This window comes from Mirounga leonina, unplaced genomic scaffold (genome assembly GCF_011800145.1).
Source record: "Mirounga leonina isolate KUSES-001 unplaced genomic scaffold, KU_Mleo_1.0 Mir_54, whole genome shotgun sequence".
Classification (NCBI taxonomy): Eukaryota; Metazoa; Chordata; class Mammalia; order Carnivora; family Phocidae; genus Mirounga; species Mirounga leonina.
In genome coordinates, this window is record NW_023270812.1 from 11013751 (window position 1) to 11031246 (window position 17496).

The following is a 17496-nucleotide window of genomic DNA, read 5'->3' on the forward strand; positions in this document are numbered from 1 at the left end:
GCCGGGGGTCTGAGCCCGGTGTGCCCCCCACCCGCTCCTGCTGGGGCTGTCTGCTTGTTACTGCGAAGGGAATGAGGGGGTGCCCCCACATCTCAGGGTTCTTGCGAGGTTTGCGATAGCGCGTCTGTCCCCTGGCTCAGCAGGTGCTCAGGGTGTGGAGTGACGGCGCGTCACGTGTGGGCGGTGATGACGCTGGCAGGCGGGTGGCCGCGGGGACCGGGAGATTCTCAGCGGGGCTCTCAGAGCGCTGCCCCTCACCTCGTTCTGGAAGGGAGGGCGGCCGGTTTCCCGAGGCCCCGGGGAAGGTCTCCCGCGCAGCCTGTCAGCGGCGCCCTCGTGGGCTGAGCCTCCCGGAGTTCCAGGCCCCGGTCGGCCTCGCCTCTGCTTTCCCCCACCTCTTTAAGAAGTGCGGGTGGCTTTCAGGTGGTTTCCGAGCATTATTTGAACGTGACTCTATTGTGGTTTTACAGAATGGACCTGTCGTGTTTGAGCTCAAAGGCTGTGGGGCGGCCACGGCTCTGTTGCTTGTTTCGGAGACAGGAAAGGCCCTGCTGCTGCTGTGCCCCAGGAAGCCGGGAGAAGCGCCGAGTCTGGCGGCCTCACCTGCAGTCACCCACACACAGCCCGGCTCCCGTTGTCACGGAGGTGGCTGGGGTCATCTGTCACCAGACATTACGTTAGGAGTTGAGTGACAGGGAACTCCATCTGCGGTCCAGTCAAGGTCATTGGTGCTATAAAATGTAAATTACAAGCACGTCATAGGTTGGAAGCTTATTTTTTATGACGGTGAAGGAAGAGTTTGCCCAGGTTTCGATTTTAAAATAAACGGGCGGTGTATCCTGTTGTCAAGCCTGCGTTCCTTCTTAAGTTCCTCACAATGGATATGGAAGCGGTAACACCGTAGAGCGAACTATTGGAAGTAAAATTAAAGGAGCTAGTAGTTTGAAAGGAAGTTTTCTCTGTATGAATGGAAAGCACTCCTTAAATTGCATCTGTTAAAAAAAGGAAAGCGAGCCTGTTCCTGAACCCCTGGATAGAGTCCAACTGTTCTGGACTGTCCACGAGGTGCACGTTTGTCCTGTCGCTGAGCCTGGAGCGCGCTGCTTACTCCTTCCCTCCAGCCCCGGACCAGGAGGATGCCAGGCTTTCAGAGGGGACGGCTGCCTCTCAGAATGGCAGCCAGCTGGGGGGTGCGTGCCCTGCTTGGGGAGCAAACAAAGCGGACCCATCCCACACTCCGGGTCACCCTCCTCCTGGCCCGGCCTCTGCCCGGTTGAGTAGCCCCAGAAGGGCACGTCACTCTTCACCCAGAGGGCATCGTGTTTGAGCGCGTTGGACGGGTCGCAGGCACATGCTCTGAGGGTGCTGTCCACCGTGCGGAAGCTCAGACCCGCGGCTGCTGTTACCTCCGGGTCTGTAGTAGTAATAGTGGACCTCAGGGCTTTTCTAATTCACAGCTACGTTTATGGCGACAAGCATGGCTTAGCTCCTAGAGGAAGGCAGTGTTATCTCCAGAAATAGTTCAGAAGTAGTCTTAGAAATGCAAGCCAGGGTATGCGATCCATTCATGGAGGGTGTGACAGTGAATGAGATCCGATTCAAACGCAGGATGCTTCTGCACACGGTAGAGTACCAAAATCGTTTCCCGTGGACACGCATTATGCTTATTCACAAGGGACCACGGTTTCCAAAGGACATATGAGCCTTGGGGGTGTGGTTGGAGTTCGTTCTGGTTGGACGTTGACTCCGTGTTGATTCTGAGCGTCTCTTTCTCAGTTGCCTTATCTTTGAACAAAGGCGTGCTCTCTCCTGTTGAGGCTTTGTCATTTTAAGGAACTGGGGTTAAGGGGGGCCATTATGTGATGTCGGGTCACGTGCCCACGAGGGTGAGGATGGCTTCCTGAAGTCCGTAGGGATTCAAAGGCTTTGAGAGTAAACATTGGACAGTTATTTATTTTTAGTGGTCTTAAAAATGTTGTTGTCAGTTTGGGAACATCAACAAATTTTTGCTCAGGAAAAAACTCAGCCGAAAGCAGTTGTTTTGTTCTCCTGAGTGACACGGGGAGAGAGAATAGCATGCCTTCAACCAGGAAAGCCTCTAAAGGACAATAAAGATAATCCTAAGACTTGGTGAAAATATTTATCAGACATTGAAACATAGAAACAGACGTGTCCAGTTACACGGCAGGTGGTGGGGCCATCCCCTGAAGGTAGGACTATGGAGATGGTGTGCCCCTTATTACTCAGGCCACCGAGAACCCCCGTGTGTGCTCGCCCACACTTCGTTTTATGAGCTTCTTGAGGGTAAAGTCGGCACTTGGCCCCAAACGTATGGTTAGCAGACAGTGATTGAGTGAACGGGGTGACATAGCGCTGTCCTCAAGAAACGTAGGAATATTTGGGAACTGTAAACATTTGTCTTTAAGATAAATATTCATAATTAACTTACCAACTACTTCAAATTCCTAGTGCACATTATAGACTCAGATGACCTAACCAAGAGAGAATTAAAATCAGAGGCCAAGAATTTCTGGAAGGTCACAGGCCGAGGGACCCCCAGGGCCTCCGCAGCCCAGCCCTTTAATGGCGAGGATGGGATGGGGAGGGCCCCTAGTGGGTGGTGGCTCTCTGCGCATCTTCACGGGAGTGATTCCAGAGTCCCGCGGGCCCTGGCTTCCAATCCAACGCTGATTTCCGACATGTGTTACTGTTAACTGATCAGAGCCCAGTCGCGAGCCTTTGAGCCTCTCTGTTTAGAATAATGAAAAAATGTTGAAAGTAAGGAAATATGGAAGTAAGTATAGAAAATATGTAAATACAGGAAAGATAGAAAAACTAGAGTCAGTACACTACAGTCGAGATTTTGTTTTTATCTTAAAATTGCAAAGTTTCCTGCTTCTTCCTGAAGGCTTTTATTGGAGCGTGGACCCTCACTGAGTTCTAGAAACTCAGAGTTTGGGTTCTAGAAACTGAGTAGGCGTGAGCCTCACAAGAGGCTTAAGGAGGACGTGCTTCTTGGGGGCGGGAGCCCCAGGCCTCTGATACCGTCATCTCGAAGGGGCACTCAGACCCCGAGCCAGCTTGGACCGTGGCTTCCTCCTGCGTCTGCAGGGCAGAGGGCAGAGGCCCTCCACCACGGTGGGCTTCGAGCAGTGAACGGAAGCCCACGTCTTGCAGAGGACGCTCTCTGCGTACTTGCTGTGTTGGGGCCTGATTTAACCCAGGCTGGAAACCCCCAGAGTGCTGCGTCCTCCCCGATTCCCCCTGATCCGTCCCCGGAGGCCTCCGCGGCCCCACACCGTCTCTGTCTCAGGAAGCCCGTCCCTGGGCCGCAGGGGGAGCCCGGCTCCCTTGGGCCTCCGCAGTGCTCACAGGACACTCAGAGACGGGAAGTCAGATTGTGTCATCCTACAGATCCCCCCAAGCTTCTTCCTGTGGCTCCAGGCACCCCACGAGTCTCGGCGGATCCGCACCCGTCCTACCCTGCTCTGGGTCGCTGCTTTGTTGCAGATGCTCGGGCTCCCGCCGCGACCTGGGCTGTGTGCAAGAAGGGTGCGGTGTTTGTAATCGGCGCAGTGCCGTGGATTCAGAGCGTCTCTGCTCTCACATCTTCTCCGTGTCTCAGATGGTTTTACTTCAGCAGCCGTGTTGTTTGGCTGCTCTAGACGTTTCCTTCTTCTCTCTGCCAGATTTTGTGTTTTCAACAACGAGTATCAAAGCATCCGTTCCCTGTGCACGTGAAATAACAAACCTGCAATCAGGCAGCCAAAACTTTATAGATGCTTGAAAGCTGATTAGTTAGTGTCAGTGCCCCTGACACCCCACCCCACAAGGCCACTTACACTGAAATGCAGGACCCAAGCGCGAGGCCCGGCCCCCTTCCCATTTCCGTGGCCGGGGAGCCCACGTGATCACCCGTGGGTCAGTGTTGGCAGACATGGGTCCTCAAATATGGGTTATGTCCACATAATGCTTCCTTTTGATGGAAGTCTGAGGAAACGGCCCTCATTCACCACTCGGTGGCCATCCCGAGCATGCCAGGTGACGGGAAGGAAGGGGACGCTGGCTTTGATTCAGAGAGCGGTTCTCTGATGTGATTGTGGGAGAAGTCCTGAAGATGCATCAATGTCTGTTTGAAGGAAAAAGGGAAAAGAAGAAACTATAATTTCTAGATAAAAAGCTTCTGTTTTTAAAAATAAGGACGGGGGCGCCTGGGTGGCTCAGTTGGTTAGGCGACTGCCTTCGGCTCAGGTCATGATCCTGGAGTCCCGGGATCGAGTCCGGCATCGGGCTCCCTGCTCGGCAGGGAGTCTGCTTCTCCCTCTGACCCTCCTCCCTCTCATGCTCTCTGTCTCTCATTAAAAAATAAATAATAAATAAATAAAATAAAAATAAAAATAAGGACGTTTCATAGAAAGTGAGAAACACGTTCATCTTGAAAGACAGCTAGTAAAATGATTTTTTAAACATCACAATCTACAGCAGGCTCCTGAGAGCCCGTGGTGCACGGGGAGGGCAGGGGCAGCCGGCTGAGCCCGTCCGCAGCCTGGGTGCGTGGCCGCCCGGGAGACCAGTGACGGCGGCCGCTGGACAGTCTGGCGTCCACACTGCGGCCCCAAACCAGGATTAGCGCTCAAGCGTTTTCGTGGAAATCTAATTGGGTGCCAAGGGTTTTACTTGATTCTGCAGATTAATGAGATCAACAGAGCATCTTCAGGCTAAGTGGCATGCTTGATTTTGCCACAGACTTGTAAATAAATTGGCGTAGTAATTCTGCTTGTAGCTTTGGGAAGGGCAGTCTGGTTTCCTCTCTCCCTACATGTGCGTCTCCCAGTGGCTGTGAGGTTCGCCGTGCCTGAGTTCCTGGGGGGCTGCCCCTGTGCCGTGCCCCCCGGGCCGAGGCTTGGCTGGAGAGCGCACTCTGCGGACAGCTGTCCCCACATAACAGTGACTTGGTGTTACGTCGGAGCCTGTGGGCTGTGCTTTTAACAACACAAGCTTTAGGGGGGCCGTGGAGCCACCCTGGGGGCAGCTGTGCAGGGAGAGAAGGAGGAGAGCCATGCAGTGAGGGCCCTGCGTTGTTGTCGGGCGGCCTTCCTGTCGGCACGCGGCCCCCCCGAGGCCCCAGAGGCCGGGGTGAGCAAGCAGGTCTGCAGGCCCCGAGAACGTCTCTCTGCCCCCCGAGCAGCGGCCAGTGGGACGGAGGCAGGGATGTGGGAGAAGCCCCCGAGGCTTAGGGGCGAGCTCCCTCCTGCCCAGGCCTGGGCTGCTTTTGTACGTTTTCGAGACCTTGTCCATGTCACAGTACTTCTGTCACTTCCCATGGGGTGAAAAGTCCCTCAAAGAGTTCTGAACTTTTTTCTTCTGATTTCTTTTCGTTTTACATTTTCATTTGCCTTTTTGTCTCGGAAATAGCTTTGAGCTACAGTCCCCATCGTGCAGGGATGAAGAGCACTCCAGGGTGAATAGAACGAGGAATCTTCTCCATCCAGGAGGAGAGTGCTCTCAAACGTCGTCACTGAACATGGTGGCGGAGGCTGGACAGGGACACTCAACAGAGGCCGGGCCCCTCTCCCCGGCTGCCTCCCCACTCCTGCCCTTCAGGCCAACTGACCTGTAGCCCCACCCGACCCTTGACCTGCAGGGCCTGTGGGACTCTGTTCCCCGAACCCTGGTGGTGACAAGCCCCACCTTCCCCACTGATTTGGACATGGCACCCCCATCCTTGCATCCTTAGCATAATCCTTAGAGTGGTAGCCATGGTGCTCCCAAAGTCTGGGGTAAATCAGGATCCCGTGGTCCCGCCAGGTCAGGCCAGGACTCGGGACGCTGGCCCCGTCTGGTTTGATTGGGCCCAGCACCTTTGCCGGGGTCTCAACAACCCTCTGTGAGGCGAGCGCCGTGGTGTGGCCAGAACGCCCCCCCACGAGGGGACCTGTGGGTGCAGTCCCTGCTAATGCCAACCCACGGGGGAGACGCAGCTGGGGGACGGAATTCGCCTTGGGAAGGCCTCGCAGGGGAGGTGGCTTTGTCTGTCTGAGACGAACTCAGTTTTGATTTATTTTCTTTATTTAAAAGGAAGTTCAATGTCTTTCCACATAAAAGCGGAAAATGTTCTTTTTTGGACCAAAGAGCGTCTCAATGGCAAAATACAGTCCTTACCTATGCAGGAAGATCAGTGCAACTCAGTCTGTTTTATGGAACAGTAAGAAAGCTCTTTAGCAGGATTGATTTAATATTTCTTGTTTTAGAAAAGTAAATTAAGCTTTTATGTTAACCCCTTTGTGCATTAAAGAATTCTAAAGCTTCTGCGTGCCCTCAGTCCTGTTTCCTGTCATTTCCAATTAGAAACCATGCACTGCTTTACTTCATTTACAGGATATGGTTAAGTCAGCAGCAAAACAACGACCTGGCTCTGTCCCCACCGAGGTCATGCTCTCCACGCAGAATATATGCACCATGCTCCGTGCTGAGCACGATTCAACATGCCAGGCTTTTCCCAGAAACCCAGGATCTTCTTCATCCCCAGCTCATCCCTCCCTGGGTGTCTTGAGGCTGACGGGCCCTAGGGATCCCGGGGATCCACCTCTGTGGGCGCCGGGGACATTGGGGCCGGTCGGTCGTGCACACCCCCCGGACGCTCCTGCCCGTGGATGCCTGTCTGGGCTGGAGGGGTTCTCCTGTGCAGCAGGCCCCCCCTCACGCTCCTGGGCAGGGAGCCCGGTCTGCCGGTCCTCTGTGTTCTGACAGCCGCCGGTCCTGCTGCTCGCAGAGTCGCTGCCCCTGACGGCCTCTGCTGAGGCCGCCGTCCTCTCCCAGCCAGAGCGCAGGTGGCTGCAGGAGGTTCCCCAGGTTTCCGGATCACGAGCGACACTCCCACAGCCTCCCCGAGGGAAGAGCTAAGTAGACCATTGTTTTTTCTTAAAAAGTAACATTCTCCCAATACTGTGCATTTTCCCCATAGAGCAGAATCCACCTTTTCAGCTGGATCAGAGGGGAAAACACAGCTTTGTTTCACCATTCTTCCTCTCCCCAGTGAGGACTCGCATCTGTTTTCTGACATGTGTACTTAATGAAGTGGGAACCGACGTAAATAGATTCCTGCTATCGGCAGCTAACAAGTACTTGCATAATAATAACAAAAACTCAAGTGTCAGAAGGAAATTGATGAAACCAGAGCGTATGTGACCTACTGTTGCATGTTGGTATCTGAATGACCGGCCTGCCGTAACAGGGCACCACCGTCCCACCCAGGCCCCCTCCTCCCGAGTCCAGAGAAGACAGGCCCGCTCCTGCCCTTCTTGTCCTCCTCCTGAAACAGGATGGGGAATAGCGTTCGCGGTGTGGAGTTTGGGGCGTCCCGGCGGCGTGTGTGTGGGAAAGAGGGGTTGCCAGCCAGGTGGTGTCTTGCAGGTAAAGTATGTTGGAGGAAGCTCAGCTTCCCATGAACTCAGATACTCTTGAGCCTGTGCGGTCCCTGGACTCTGGCTCACCTGGAGAGGACTCAGCCTCATCCTGCTCCAGCAGTGTGACCTCGGGGCGCCTCCTGATGCTTCCAAGTGCCAGGACCTCAGATGTAACGTTGGCTAGTCGTAGCACCCCCCAGAAACCACTGCTCTGGTGATTAGCGCCTGCGAATCTCTTCGTCCCGTGTTGTGATGTATTGAGTGTTAGGTCCTGTCATTTACAGTAATTATGATCCAAAAGGGGCGCCTGGTGGCTCAACTGGTTAAGCGTCCGACTCTTGGTTTTGGCTCAGGTCATGATCTCATGGGTCATGAGATCGAGGCTGGGCTCTGCGTTCAGCGGGAAGTCTGCTTGGGGACTCTCTCCCTCTCCCTCTGCCCTTCCCCGCACTCGCATGCCTATGCACGCGCTCTCTCTCTCAAATAAATACATAAATCTTTAAAAAAATTATGATCCAGATCTATATGTGTATTACAATGTGCTCAAATGACCATTCACCTGAGCTCACTCAGGTGCCCCAGCACACTGACTTCCAAATATTAAACATTTCTTTTCGTTACAGAGAAAGATCTCTCTTACTCTGTGGGTTTTGTGAAATACGAAAAAAAATACATGTACTTTATTTTTTTAGGTTGTCCTGGTGCCAAAAAGAATGAGTTTCTGACGAGCATTTTGGATGCACTGTCCACTGACATGGTCCACGCGGTCTCCGACCCCGCTTCCTCTGGCAGGTGCGTTACATTCGGTGATGGAGCGAGGAGCCGGGAAGAAGCCCCAAGGGTCTGAAAGCTGGGAGTGGGTGTAGCCGTTAGGGCATCCCAGGCAGCTCAGCTTCTCAGGGCGCTGCAGGGCTCTGGGAAAAGGGTCCCCTCCCAGAACCTCACAGTGCTCCATGCGTTTGGAGGTGGTTTGTCCGGCAGGTTTTCCCTATGATGCAGTTAATCCGCCGAGGGCCATGTCACCGTGGGAGGAGCCGGATCCTGGGATTCCCAGTGGTCCCGTCAGGCGGTGGCGGGCCAGCAGGAGGCGGGCGAGGAACAGAATGTGGGGCCCTCGTTCCAATTGCTTCGAGCCTTAGAATTGCATTTTAGAGCTATCGAGTAGATTTTAATACTTGGATTTAAAGTGTTTGAATTCAGGTTTTAAACATAGTATGTATTTATTGTAGAAAAACCCATATAACATAAGATTTACATCTTAAGGTTCAAATGCACAATCAGTGGCATTATTTACACGGACACTGCTCAGAGGGTGACTCCTGAAACTCTGGAAGCGGGGCAGATGTGCTACATGGCGTAGGTCTGGGGTTTTGAGCTGAGCTCCTGTAAGATCCCCAAAACTCTTCTGTTCTGTAGCTACCTGCAGGTGGGAGGGTGCTCCCAGCTTTGCTGGGCGTGGCATGGCGAGCCCTGGACCCCCTGAGAATTAGCAGTAGTTTATGCTTTTCTTCCAAGAGGCTTTTTTCAGAGGGAGAATCTTCCTATTTCCTTAGAGCGCTGGCCTTCCTCCCCACTCTGCCTGCAAAGCCTTGATGGTCTCGTCTCTTCTGCATGATCTAAAGCTTCCTAAAGGCTGTCTCTCTACCTCTCTCCTTAAGAGTAAGATTCAAGGAGAGAAAAAAAAAGCAATGCTAACAGAAAATGTCACAATCAAGCAGTAAATCAAGCTTAATAAAGCAAAAAAAAAAAAAAAATGACCTACATTTCAAGTTGACATATTCTTGGAAAGATTGCTCTAATCTGAAGGCAATGAATGAATGGCTGTCTCAGAAGCTCCTCTGAAAGTCTGGAAATACTCAGTCGCATCAGGATGCCTCATACCTGTTAGGTTTTCACACTCAGGGGAGCACATTCTACTCCGCGCCTGTAGAATCTAGCTGTGGACGTCAGTGGAGGAAGGGCCAGCAGATGCTGCCACGCGTTCATCTTCCACTTAGTGCGAAGGCACGTTTTAACACGTGGGACATTTTCAAAGATTTGACTCAAAGCAGACCTTCTAGGAGAGTTTTTATTTGTTTATATCTTAAAATATCAAGCTTTTTATTTTTAATCCAAGGGAAAATGTCTAGTTACCACTTTAAGATGTATTTTTATTTGCATCTTTCAGTACCCCTACTGTATAAAATGGTATGCCAGTGAATCCTATTTAAAGGAGTTGAGAACCTTGGGGTCCCAGAGTTTAGTAGGGGGCGTTGATATGCAAGTTGACCTGCCAACTCCATGGAGCACAGAACCTGGGACAAGGGGGCTTCTGTCCTTAAAGACTTGGCCAACACCAAGTGTGTAATAAGCACGTGAAATTCATTGTGCCATTTGCAATTTTGAAACCAACTGAAATATTCTTACTAAATTCCTTTCTCTAAGTTATCTTTCAAAATCGCTGTATGGATGGTGGACCAGCAAAGGCTTAGGCATCAGCACCGCAGGAGAGACACGCGGGGCGCCCCGTCTGGGAGCGCTGGAGGGCACCTGTGCCTTCCGTAGATGGCCAGGGGCTGGGGGAGGCGGCGGCTGGCCCGTGTGACTGACGACCTTGTGTGCTCTTCCAGGCTCTCCGAACCCAACCCCAGCCACACACTAGAGGAGAGAGTGGTCCATTGGTACTTCAAACTACTGGATAAAAACTCCAGTGGGGACATTGGCAAGAAGGAGATTAAGCCCTTCAAGAGATTCCTTCGGAAAAAATCAAAACCCAAAAAATGTGTGAAGAAGTTTGTCGAATACTGTGACGTGAATAACGACAAATCCATCTCCGTGCAAGAGCTGATGGGCTGCCTCGGGGTGACGAAAGAAGAAGGTAAAGCAAATGCAAAGAAGCGCCCCAGTAAGAGCCTTTCTCGTTGTTTTGCGCTTTGCAATGCGTCAGGTCTTGACACCTGCTCGACTGGCTGAGTAGATCGTCCTTTTGGTCGGAGGGTGCCGCTTACTTGTAGGTCATTTGTCCATAGAAGTAATAACAGACCGTCGGTAACCTGTCAGAAGGAAGCCGGGTCATAGGGGAGGAGCTGAGTGTTGTCTGAGGCAAGTCCTCTTTGCTCTGACCACGGTGGCCGACTTTGCAAACACGTTCTGCCGTCCCTGTGTCTGAAGTGCAAATCTGGGAACCACCGGGAGTCACTCGAGAACCCTGTGTGTGGACTCCAACCGAACATCCGGGCCTGTTTCTAGGCAGTTAAATAATTCCTGTTATCCCAACCAGCCACGTTGATGGCTGAAAACATTGTTTTAGCTGATTTACCAGTTGAGTGCATCTTTTTAAGGTGGGCATGGCCCAACAAACCAGCTGTTGTCGAGAGAAACCCTACAACAGCAGGACCCCAACATCCTCCACAGGCAGCATGCATGTGTCTGCTGGACTCGGTTTCCTCATTTGTGCAGTGGGTGCTGGGGAGGGTTTGCAGAGGTCCCTGGTATCACCGGTATTTTATGATTCCGTTCTTCTGTTACCGATTTTGGTGACACCACCTCTGAAATAGAAACCCGGGTAGAGTAGACTCTGGGGCATTGGTTCATCATGCTCAGCGTGGCTGTCCGTGTCCGCCGGTCGGCTGTGGAACACGGAGCCCCGAGCTCTGGCCCACATGGCCAGTTCCTTCTGACTTGTCCTGCATCCCCAGTTCTTGTCACGATGGTCACTCAGCACCATCCAGCTCAGTGGGTTCCAGGTTGGATCTGTGTGATTGTGAGATGCTCCTTGTCAATGTCTCCGTGAGAAGTCAATCTTAGAAAACTTAGGCTTTATTTGGAAGACTTGTGTGCAGGATCTCGGAGACCACCTGCACTTCCTGCCATCCTGGAAGTATCTAGAGGCCAGTGGCAAAAATACGGGGCCGCCCGCGTGGCTCCCCCTGCAGGCCTTACAGTTTACAGGAGAGGAGCCCGAGCACGACTTGGGGTGTGATGGTTTGTGCAAGTGTGGCCCTGGGACCGGGGGGAGGGGGGCAGCACTGGGGACACTGTCCTCCCTCAGGCCCCTCCGGCATCTAAGAATCCAGCGGTTTAACCCCGCTCCACTGGAGAAAGTGGCGGCCTGACCAACACCATAGCTGTGTGATGTCCCAGAGAACAGCCTCGTTTGGGCGAACACATATTGTTGTAAGGGGGGCTAGCTGTCCGGTCTCTGCTCGGGGGTGATGAGGGTGGGGGGCTAGCTGTCCGGTCCCTGCTCGGGGGTGATGAGGGCGGGGGGCTAGCTGTCTGGTCCCTGCTCTGGGGTGATGAGGGTGTGGGGCTAGCTGTCTGGTCACTGCTCTGGGATGATGAGGGTGGGGGACTAGCTGTCTGGTCCGTGCTCTGTGGGTGATGAGGGCAAGGGGCTAGTGGCCCAGAGTGGGAGAGCCCCACAGAGGGGGTTGAGTGTGGGGCTGTGGGTGGGCTGCTTTGCTCCTGGCTGAGTGTTCCTGTCTGTAGGAATTGGCTTGCCCTGATAGGGGCAGTCACTCCAGGGTCAGCAAGGCCCCTGCTGGGAAAGCATCAGAAAGTAAAAGCATGATTGATGTACCTCCTCTGGAGAGAACCGGCCTGTGACTGGATTCACCAGGATAGACAGGCCCTTTCCCGACAAGTTGACCTCCTTGGTTACTCGGGAGGCGTTCTGCACAACTGTGGAGAATAGAAGCTCTTGACTGTGATGTTTGGACTCAGCTCCTTCCTGGTGGCCCGGGCTGACATGGAGCAGAAGCTTGAATGTGGAGACTGTGCAGGTTCAGATTCTGCAGGAAACAGCGGGCTGCACGGTGGCTGGGCTGACGTCGGACCCCGCTGCCCATCCTCCAGGGCCATGCATCTCCTGTAGCTCAGGGGTCAGGCAGACTGCGGGCCGGGACCGTCCTGCTCCAGGCTGGAGGCTGGCTGCCCCGCTGGGGTGGGTCTGCGGAGAAGCCCATCCGGGACGTGGGTGTTGGCACAGAGGCTGAGGGACCCGCCCACTCGCAGGGCGGCAGGTGTTCCAGGCAGTGCAGCTGGTCCGCTGCTGGCCGTGTCTTGAGAGGGTCCAGGGCACGTCTGTGCACCGGGCCGGCATAGGGAGTGGGCGGGAGTGCGTCCCCTGTGCCCAGGAAGGGTCTCCCTTGACACCATCATCCTTCACTAGAAACATCCATCACTTAGGTTCCTCAGGTCGCTCTACGCCAACGGATGTAACTGAGTTTTATAGTCATATTAGCAACCAAGGAGAGCTCATGAACCCCCTTCCAAAAAAAAAAAAAAAAAGCCAGCTAAAATTTGGTAGAAGTGGCAGTTTGGTCAAAAATGAGCATTGGGGATTTGGATTCATAATTAGTGGATTTTGCAACTCTTATTTTCCTGGAGGAATTTCTCCAACTGTTTTCCTACTGACATTTTCCTTTTCAATTTTCAATTCGTTCTTTCGTCCTGCCTTGTGTACTTTGAAATTGCTTTTGAAAAGCCAGAAAAACCTCAGTACTCAGGAGAGGGTTAGTTTGGGCGCTCTAAATATGCAAACTGTTACCAGTGCTTTTCATTTCCTTTATCTTTACTCACTACTTAGCAGTACATGTTTTATTCTAAAAAAAGTCAGAAATTAAATAAAAAACAGATCACATGTGACTTTTTTCTTAGACATAATGAGACCCAAGTCTGTATCTTCCCCTGAAATGTTTGTGTGCGTGTACGCGAATATGTGCGTGTGTTATGACGTTTCACTACAAGATGGGGTCATAACCCATGTACTTTCTTTTTTTTATTTTAATTTTATTTTATTATGTTATGTTAGTCGCCATACAATCCATTATTAGTTTTTGATGGAGTCACCATGTATTTTCTAATCACACCTAATTTATGATATTACACAAGATTTTCCGTTGAAAGTATTGCAACTAAGATATATTATTGGAAAATCTGATCTAAATTTTCACTATTACAAAAAAAAGCAGAAAAGAAAAAAAGTAACTGGAACCATGGAGAAATGATACAACTAGGAAAGGAAATATTTCTGAAAAAACATTCATAGACCATTACATCATTCCCTCATGATTCTCCAAAATGACCATTACACAGAAACTGAGCAATTAAGAAATACTCATTTTTGACCAAATTCTCTCTTTCAACAAAATTGCCACGCTTGCTGCGTCCCTTCCAGACTTACTGCCTGATGGACGCACTGTTGTCCGCGGGGTCGCCTGAACACTCAGTATGCGTTGTTACCAACGGCATAAACACTCCTGACGGTCCGGGAACACCACGCCACATGCGTGGCTGAGAAACACGCACTCCTTTCCCCTCTGTGTTTGTCTCCTTCTTCTACTGATGTGGCCTTGCGTCGCGTGGCCCCGTGTTGCTGGGGGTGGCACTCTGGGTGGGCAGGAAGGGACGGAGGAGCCGGCGGGGAGGAGGGAGGGGCTCCAGCGAGGAAGGCAAGTGCCGCGTGGCTGGGCCCTGGCAGTGCCCACGGGAGGCTGCTCTTCTACCCCAGGCCACGTGGCGAGGCCACGGGGCAAGGCCACGGGGCAAACACCATGCATCTCACGCATCTCCCTCCACCTTCCATTTCCCTCAAGGATTTGGAAAAATTACTTTGAGCCACACATGTTAGTTTCTTGTGATTTAAATAAAAAACCCAAAGATGTCGAAGAACCAAGGTAGCACACTGCCCAGGGCCTCCTGTCCCCAGGGGGAGTTCCGCGTGGGTGAGACAGGTCTCTGGTTTGTAGACAGTGCTCTGCAAGTTTTGGTAAAACGAAACATTCTTCTGTAGTTGGACGCGAGCATTTGTACTGTTAGGAAGTGTGGACATCGTGGCAGAAGCCACTGGTGGGAATCCGTGCTGTTTCCCTGTGTGTGTGTTTTCTCATGTCAGTAAGGTTGCCGGTTGATGAGGCTTCCCTAAAGTGATTTTGGTCCCTTCCTGAAAAATTGTATTGAGACTTTCATTAGCCGAAGAGTATTTGGTTTTTAATAGTGTCTTTTTTTGTTTCCCTGTTAGCCCCTAGAGCTAATGCTGAAAGTGCCTCTAATAGACAGGTGAGTATTCTAGTTTGTATCTTAGCATTAATAATTTGCCGGTTTAATTATAGGCAATGAAAACTCAGTGTCTTGTAGAATTGGTAAGTAAAGTACCTTCCCAAAAAAGAAACCATCCAGGAGAAGCAACCTGTCATATATACACCCCTGTGAGACCAAGAAGAGTCTTGCAAAATTCCATCAAAATCATCAACTTGAAGATTTTGTCTTTTTTTTATATATTTTGAAATTTCAATCATTCTGTTATTTTTAGAAAAAATTTCAAGTCCTGTTGTTTTGTGGAAAAATTTTTTTAAAACAATTATCCAGGGATTTACAATTTATTTTTTATAATTTGTTAAGGAGATTGCAGGGACAGGAGATCCTCTGGGCATTCAGGTGAACATTTTCTTTTCATCTGGGGATCTTAATGAGACAAATCTTCTGCTCCAAAAGGGATTTCCAGTTTCCTGCCGTGTGTGTTTACAAACGTATTTCTGTGTTTCTGACTCTCGTATCATTGCATGTGCAATTAAAATTGCTGTCTCTCCCCAGCACCCCATGCCACACCCATCCAAAGTCGAGAATGTTTTCCAGAGGGTAAACGGGAGTGGATGTGTTGCTCCCTCCCTCAAAGCCAAGGCAAAATCCTCCCTTCTTAGGACCACTCGCCAATTTGTACTTTATTTTGTCTGCACCTGTTTGATGTCGGGTCGACATTTCCTAAAGCGAGCCCTGTGTTTGTTGTAGGGTTTAAGTAGAGACCTCCAAAGCACACGTTGGATGTAATTTAAAACCATTTCATTAGGAACAACGTGTGATAGGGTTTTCTTTGTTTAGCACGTGTTTACAGTTTTAACTTTTAAATCCTACCACAAATCACTTACACTTTAGAACAGGGCAGGTCTGAAAGCCATTACCCCAGCTGAGGTGCCCGCAGGTGGTTGTCATTACGCGGTGGTGACGATCACCACCCGGGCTCTCGACCGTAAGTAAACGCTGTTCAAGACACGAACCTCCCTTGTCAGCTGTTTCCCAGAAAAAGGAGCCAGACAGTTTCTCCAGCTCTTTTTATGGTGTCTGGATGGATGGACTGACTTCCCAGCCGTTACTGTAACTGTGACCCCGGGATTCAGTCCCTCGCGAAAGCAGCTGTGGCTTGCCCGGGGTGTAATAATGGAGGCCGTGGATGTTTCTTTCTTTCTTTCTTTCTTTCTTTCTTTCTTTCTTTCTTTCTTTCTTTCTTTCTTTCTTTCTTTCTTTCTTCCTTCCTTCCTTCCTTCCTTCCTTCCTTCCTTCCTTCCTTCCTTCCTTCCTTCCTTTCTTTCTTTCTTTCTTTCTTTCTTTCTTTCTTTTCTCCGTTAGCCAGTGTATAGTCCATCACTAGTGTTCCATGTCGTGCTCAACGATTCATTAGTTGCTGACACCCAGTGCTCATCACAACACGTGCCCTCCTTAATATGTGGATGTGTCTTTGAAGAGTCAAACATAGTACCAAGCACTGAAATCTTTCACTATATGAATAACCAGACAAGAAACGTTGAACAAGGGGAAGCTAGGAGGGCCCAGGAGCTGGTACTGATTCAGAGAGCGAGCTGTCTTTCTTGAGGTCTCTCTTTCCCGGCAGGACTCAGACGGGACCAGAGCAGTGCCCCCACGCCGACGTGGATGTGGGCTAAAATGTCAGCCCCATGTCCTCCAACTGTTCTTTTTTTTTTTTTAAGATTTTATTTATTTATTTGACAGAGAGAGGTGAGAGACAGCATGAACTGGGGGGAGGGACAGAGGCAGAGGGAGAAGCAGACTCACCCCTGAACAGGGAGCCCTACATGGGGCTCGATCGCAGGACCCCAGGTCATGACCTGAGCGGAAGGCAGACATATAACCCACTGAGCCACCCAGGCGCCCCTCCTCCAACAGTTCTGATGTGCTTCCAGAACTTCCAGGAATATGCTGATGGCTTATCTTTATCCATAACAAATCAAAACAGAACTTCCCATTAGCTCCATGCAGGAGATATGCTCCTTTCTCTTCTGAGCACCTACTAGTATCTTTATCAGGGGAGGAGGGCAAGCCCAGAAGCCTCCTAAAGGTTTAAGTGTTATTTTAAATACTGAAGCAAAAGCAGGGATCAATTTATATCATAGGAATCGGTATACTTGGGAAAATAGATCTAGAAGATTGTAGATGGCTTTTCCTTTTCATTCCAAATCACTTTTTTTTTTTTCATTCCAAATTACTTTTAATTGGCAGTCAGGGTGCAGAATTCCAGTATTTAGCAAACTTTTCAAGTTGCATTTCTTCCTAGAGAGAGAGAGACTTGTAAATGGAACAGATGAAAAGAAAAATTAAAAATCAATGATGCCTTTGTCAAACTTGAAGCATAAATTAGATTACTAAGATTATTTTGTATAACAAATCCAAGGTGACGGGAGACTGCACAGAACATTTGATGTACTGAATCTATTTAAAATATTTAAAGCAAATGCTAATTTTCTCAGCCAGTATGTTTTTCCTGATATTCCTGATCACTGAGATGGAGGCAAGTGTTGGAAGTTAATGTTTGCATTGTGTTTTTATTAATCCTCACGCCCCAAATTATCAAACCAGCACTCTTTCTTTTTGTGTCTTTTTTAAAATATTGCTTTTGCCCTGTTGACAACAGGTAGGCTTATGTCATCCCCAGAAGGCAAGCCTTGGTCTTCACAGATGCGGTGTGGAAACGTCCTAATGATGTCTCTGTTTCTTTCTTTTTTTTCAGCCAAGGAAGCAAGGATAGCAGCTCACACATCCAAGGCGGTCCTGGACATGTGGGAGACTCCCTCACCAAAAACCAGTTAAAAAAAACAAAAAACAAAAAACAAAAAACAAAAACACATAGTCTTTGCACTTTGTACTTTAAATGTAAATTCACTTTGTAGAAATGAGATATTTAAACAGACTGCTTTAATCTGTGAAATGGAAGGGCTTCAGAAAACTAATCACATACAATGTATGTGTCCTCTTTTGACCTTGGAAATCGGCACTTGGTGGAGATGTGTTTTGAATGGCTTTAAGCTTAATTTCTGTA

The 17496-nt window shown here is 50.3% G+C and overlaps 1 protein-coding gene across 1 annotated transcript in view; it reads left to right on the plus strand.

Moving 5' to 3' along the window:
• Positions 1–17287, plus strand: part of LOC118001776 (SPARC-related modular calcium-binding protein 2) — a 156050-nt gene extending 138763 nt beyond the window's left edge. Inside the window, exons 10-13 of the mRNA XM_034991920.1 lie at positions 8099–8198; positions 10016–10290; positions 14410–14447; positions 17188–17287. Coding sequence (XP_034847811.1) covers positions 8099–8198; positions 10016–10290; positions 14410–14447; positions 17188–17205 — 431 coding nt within the window. The 3' untranslated portion in view covers positions 17206–17287. The remainder of the gene's footprint in view (positions 1–8098; positions 8199–10015; positions 10291–14409; positions 14448–17187) is intronic.
• The last annotated feature ends 209 nt before the right edge of the window (positions 17288–17496 follow it).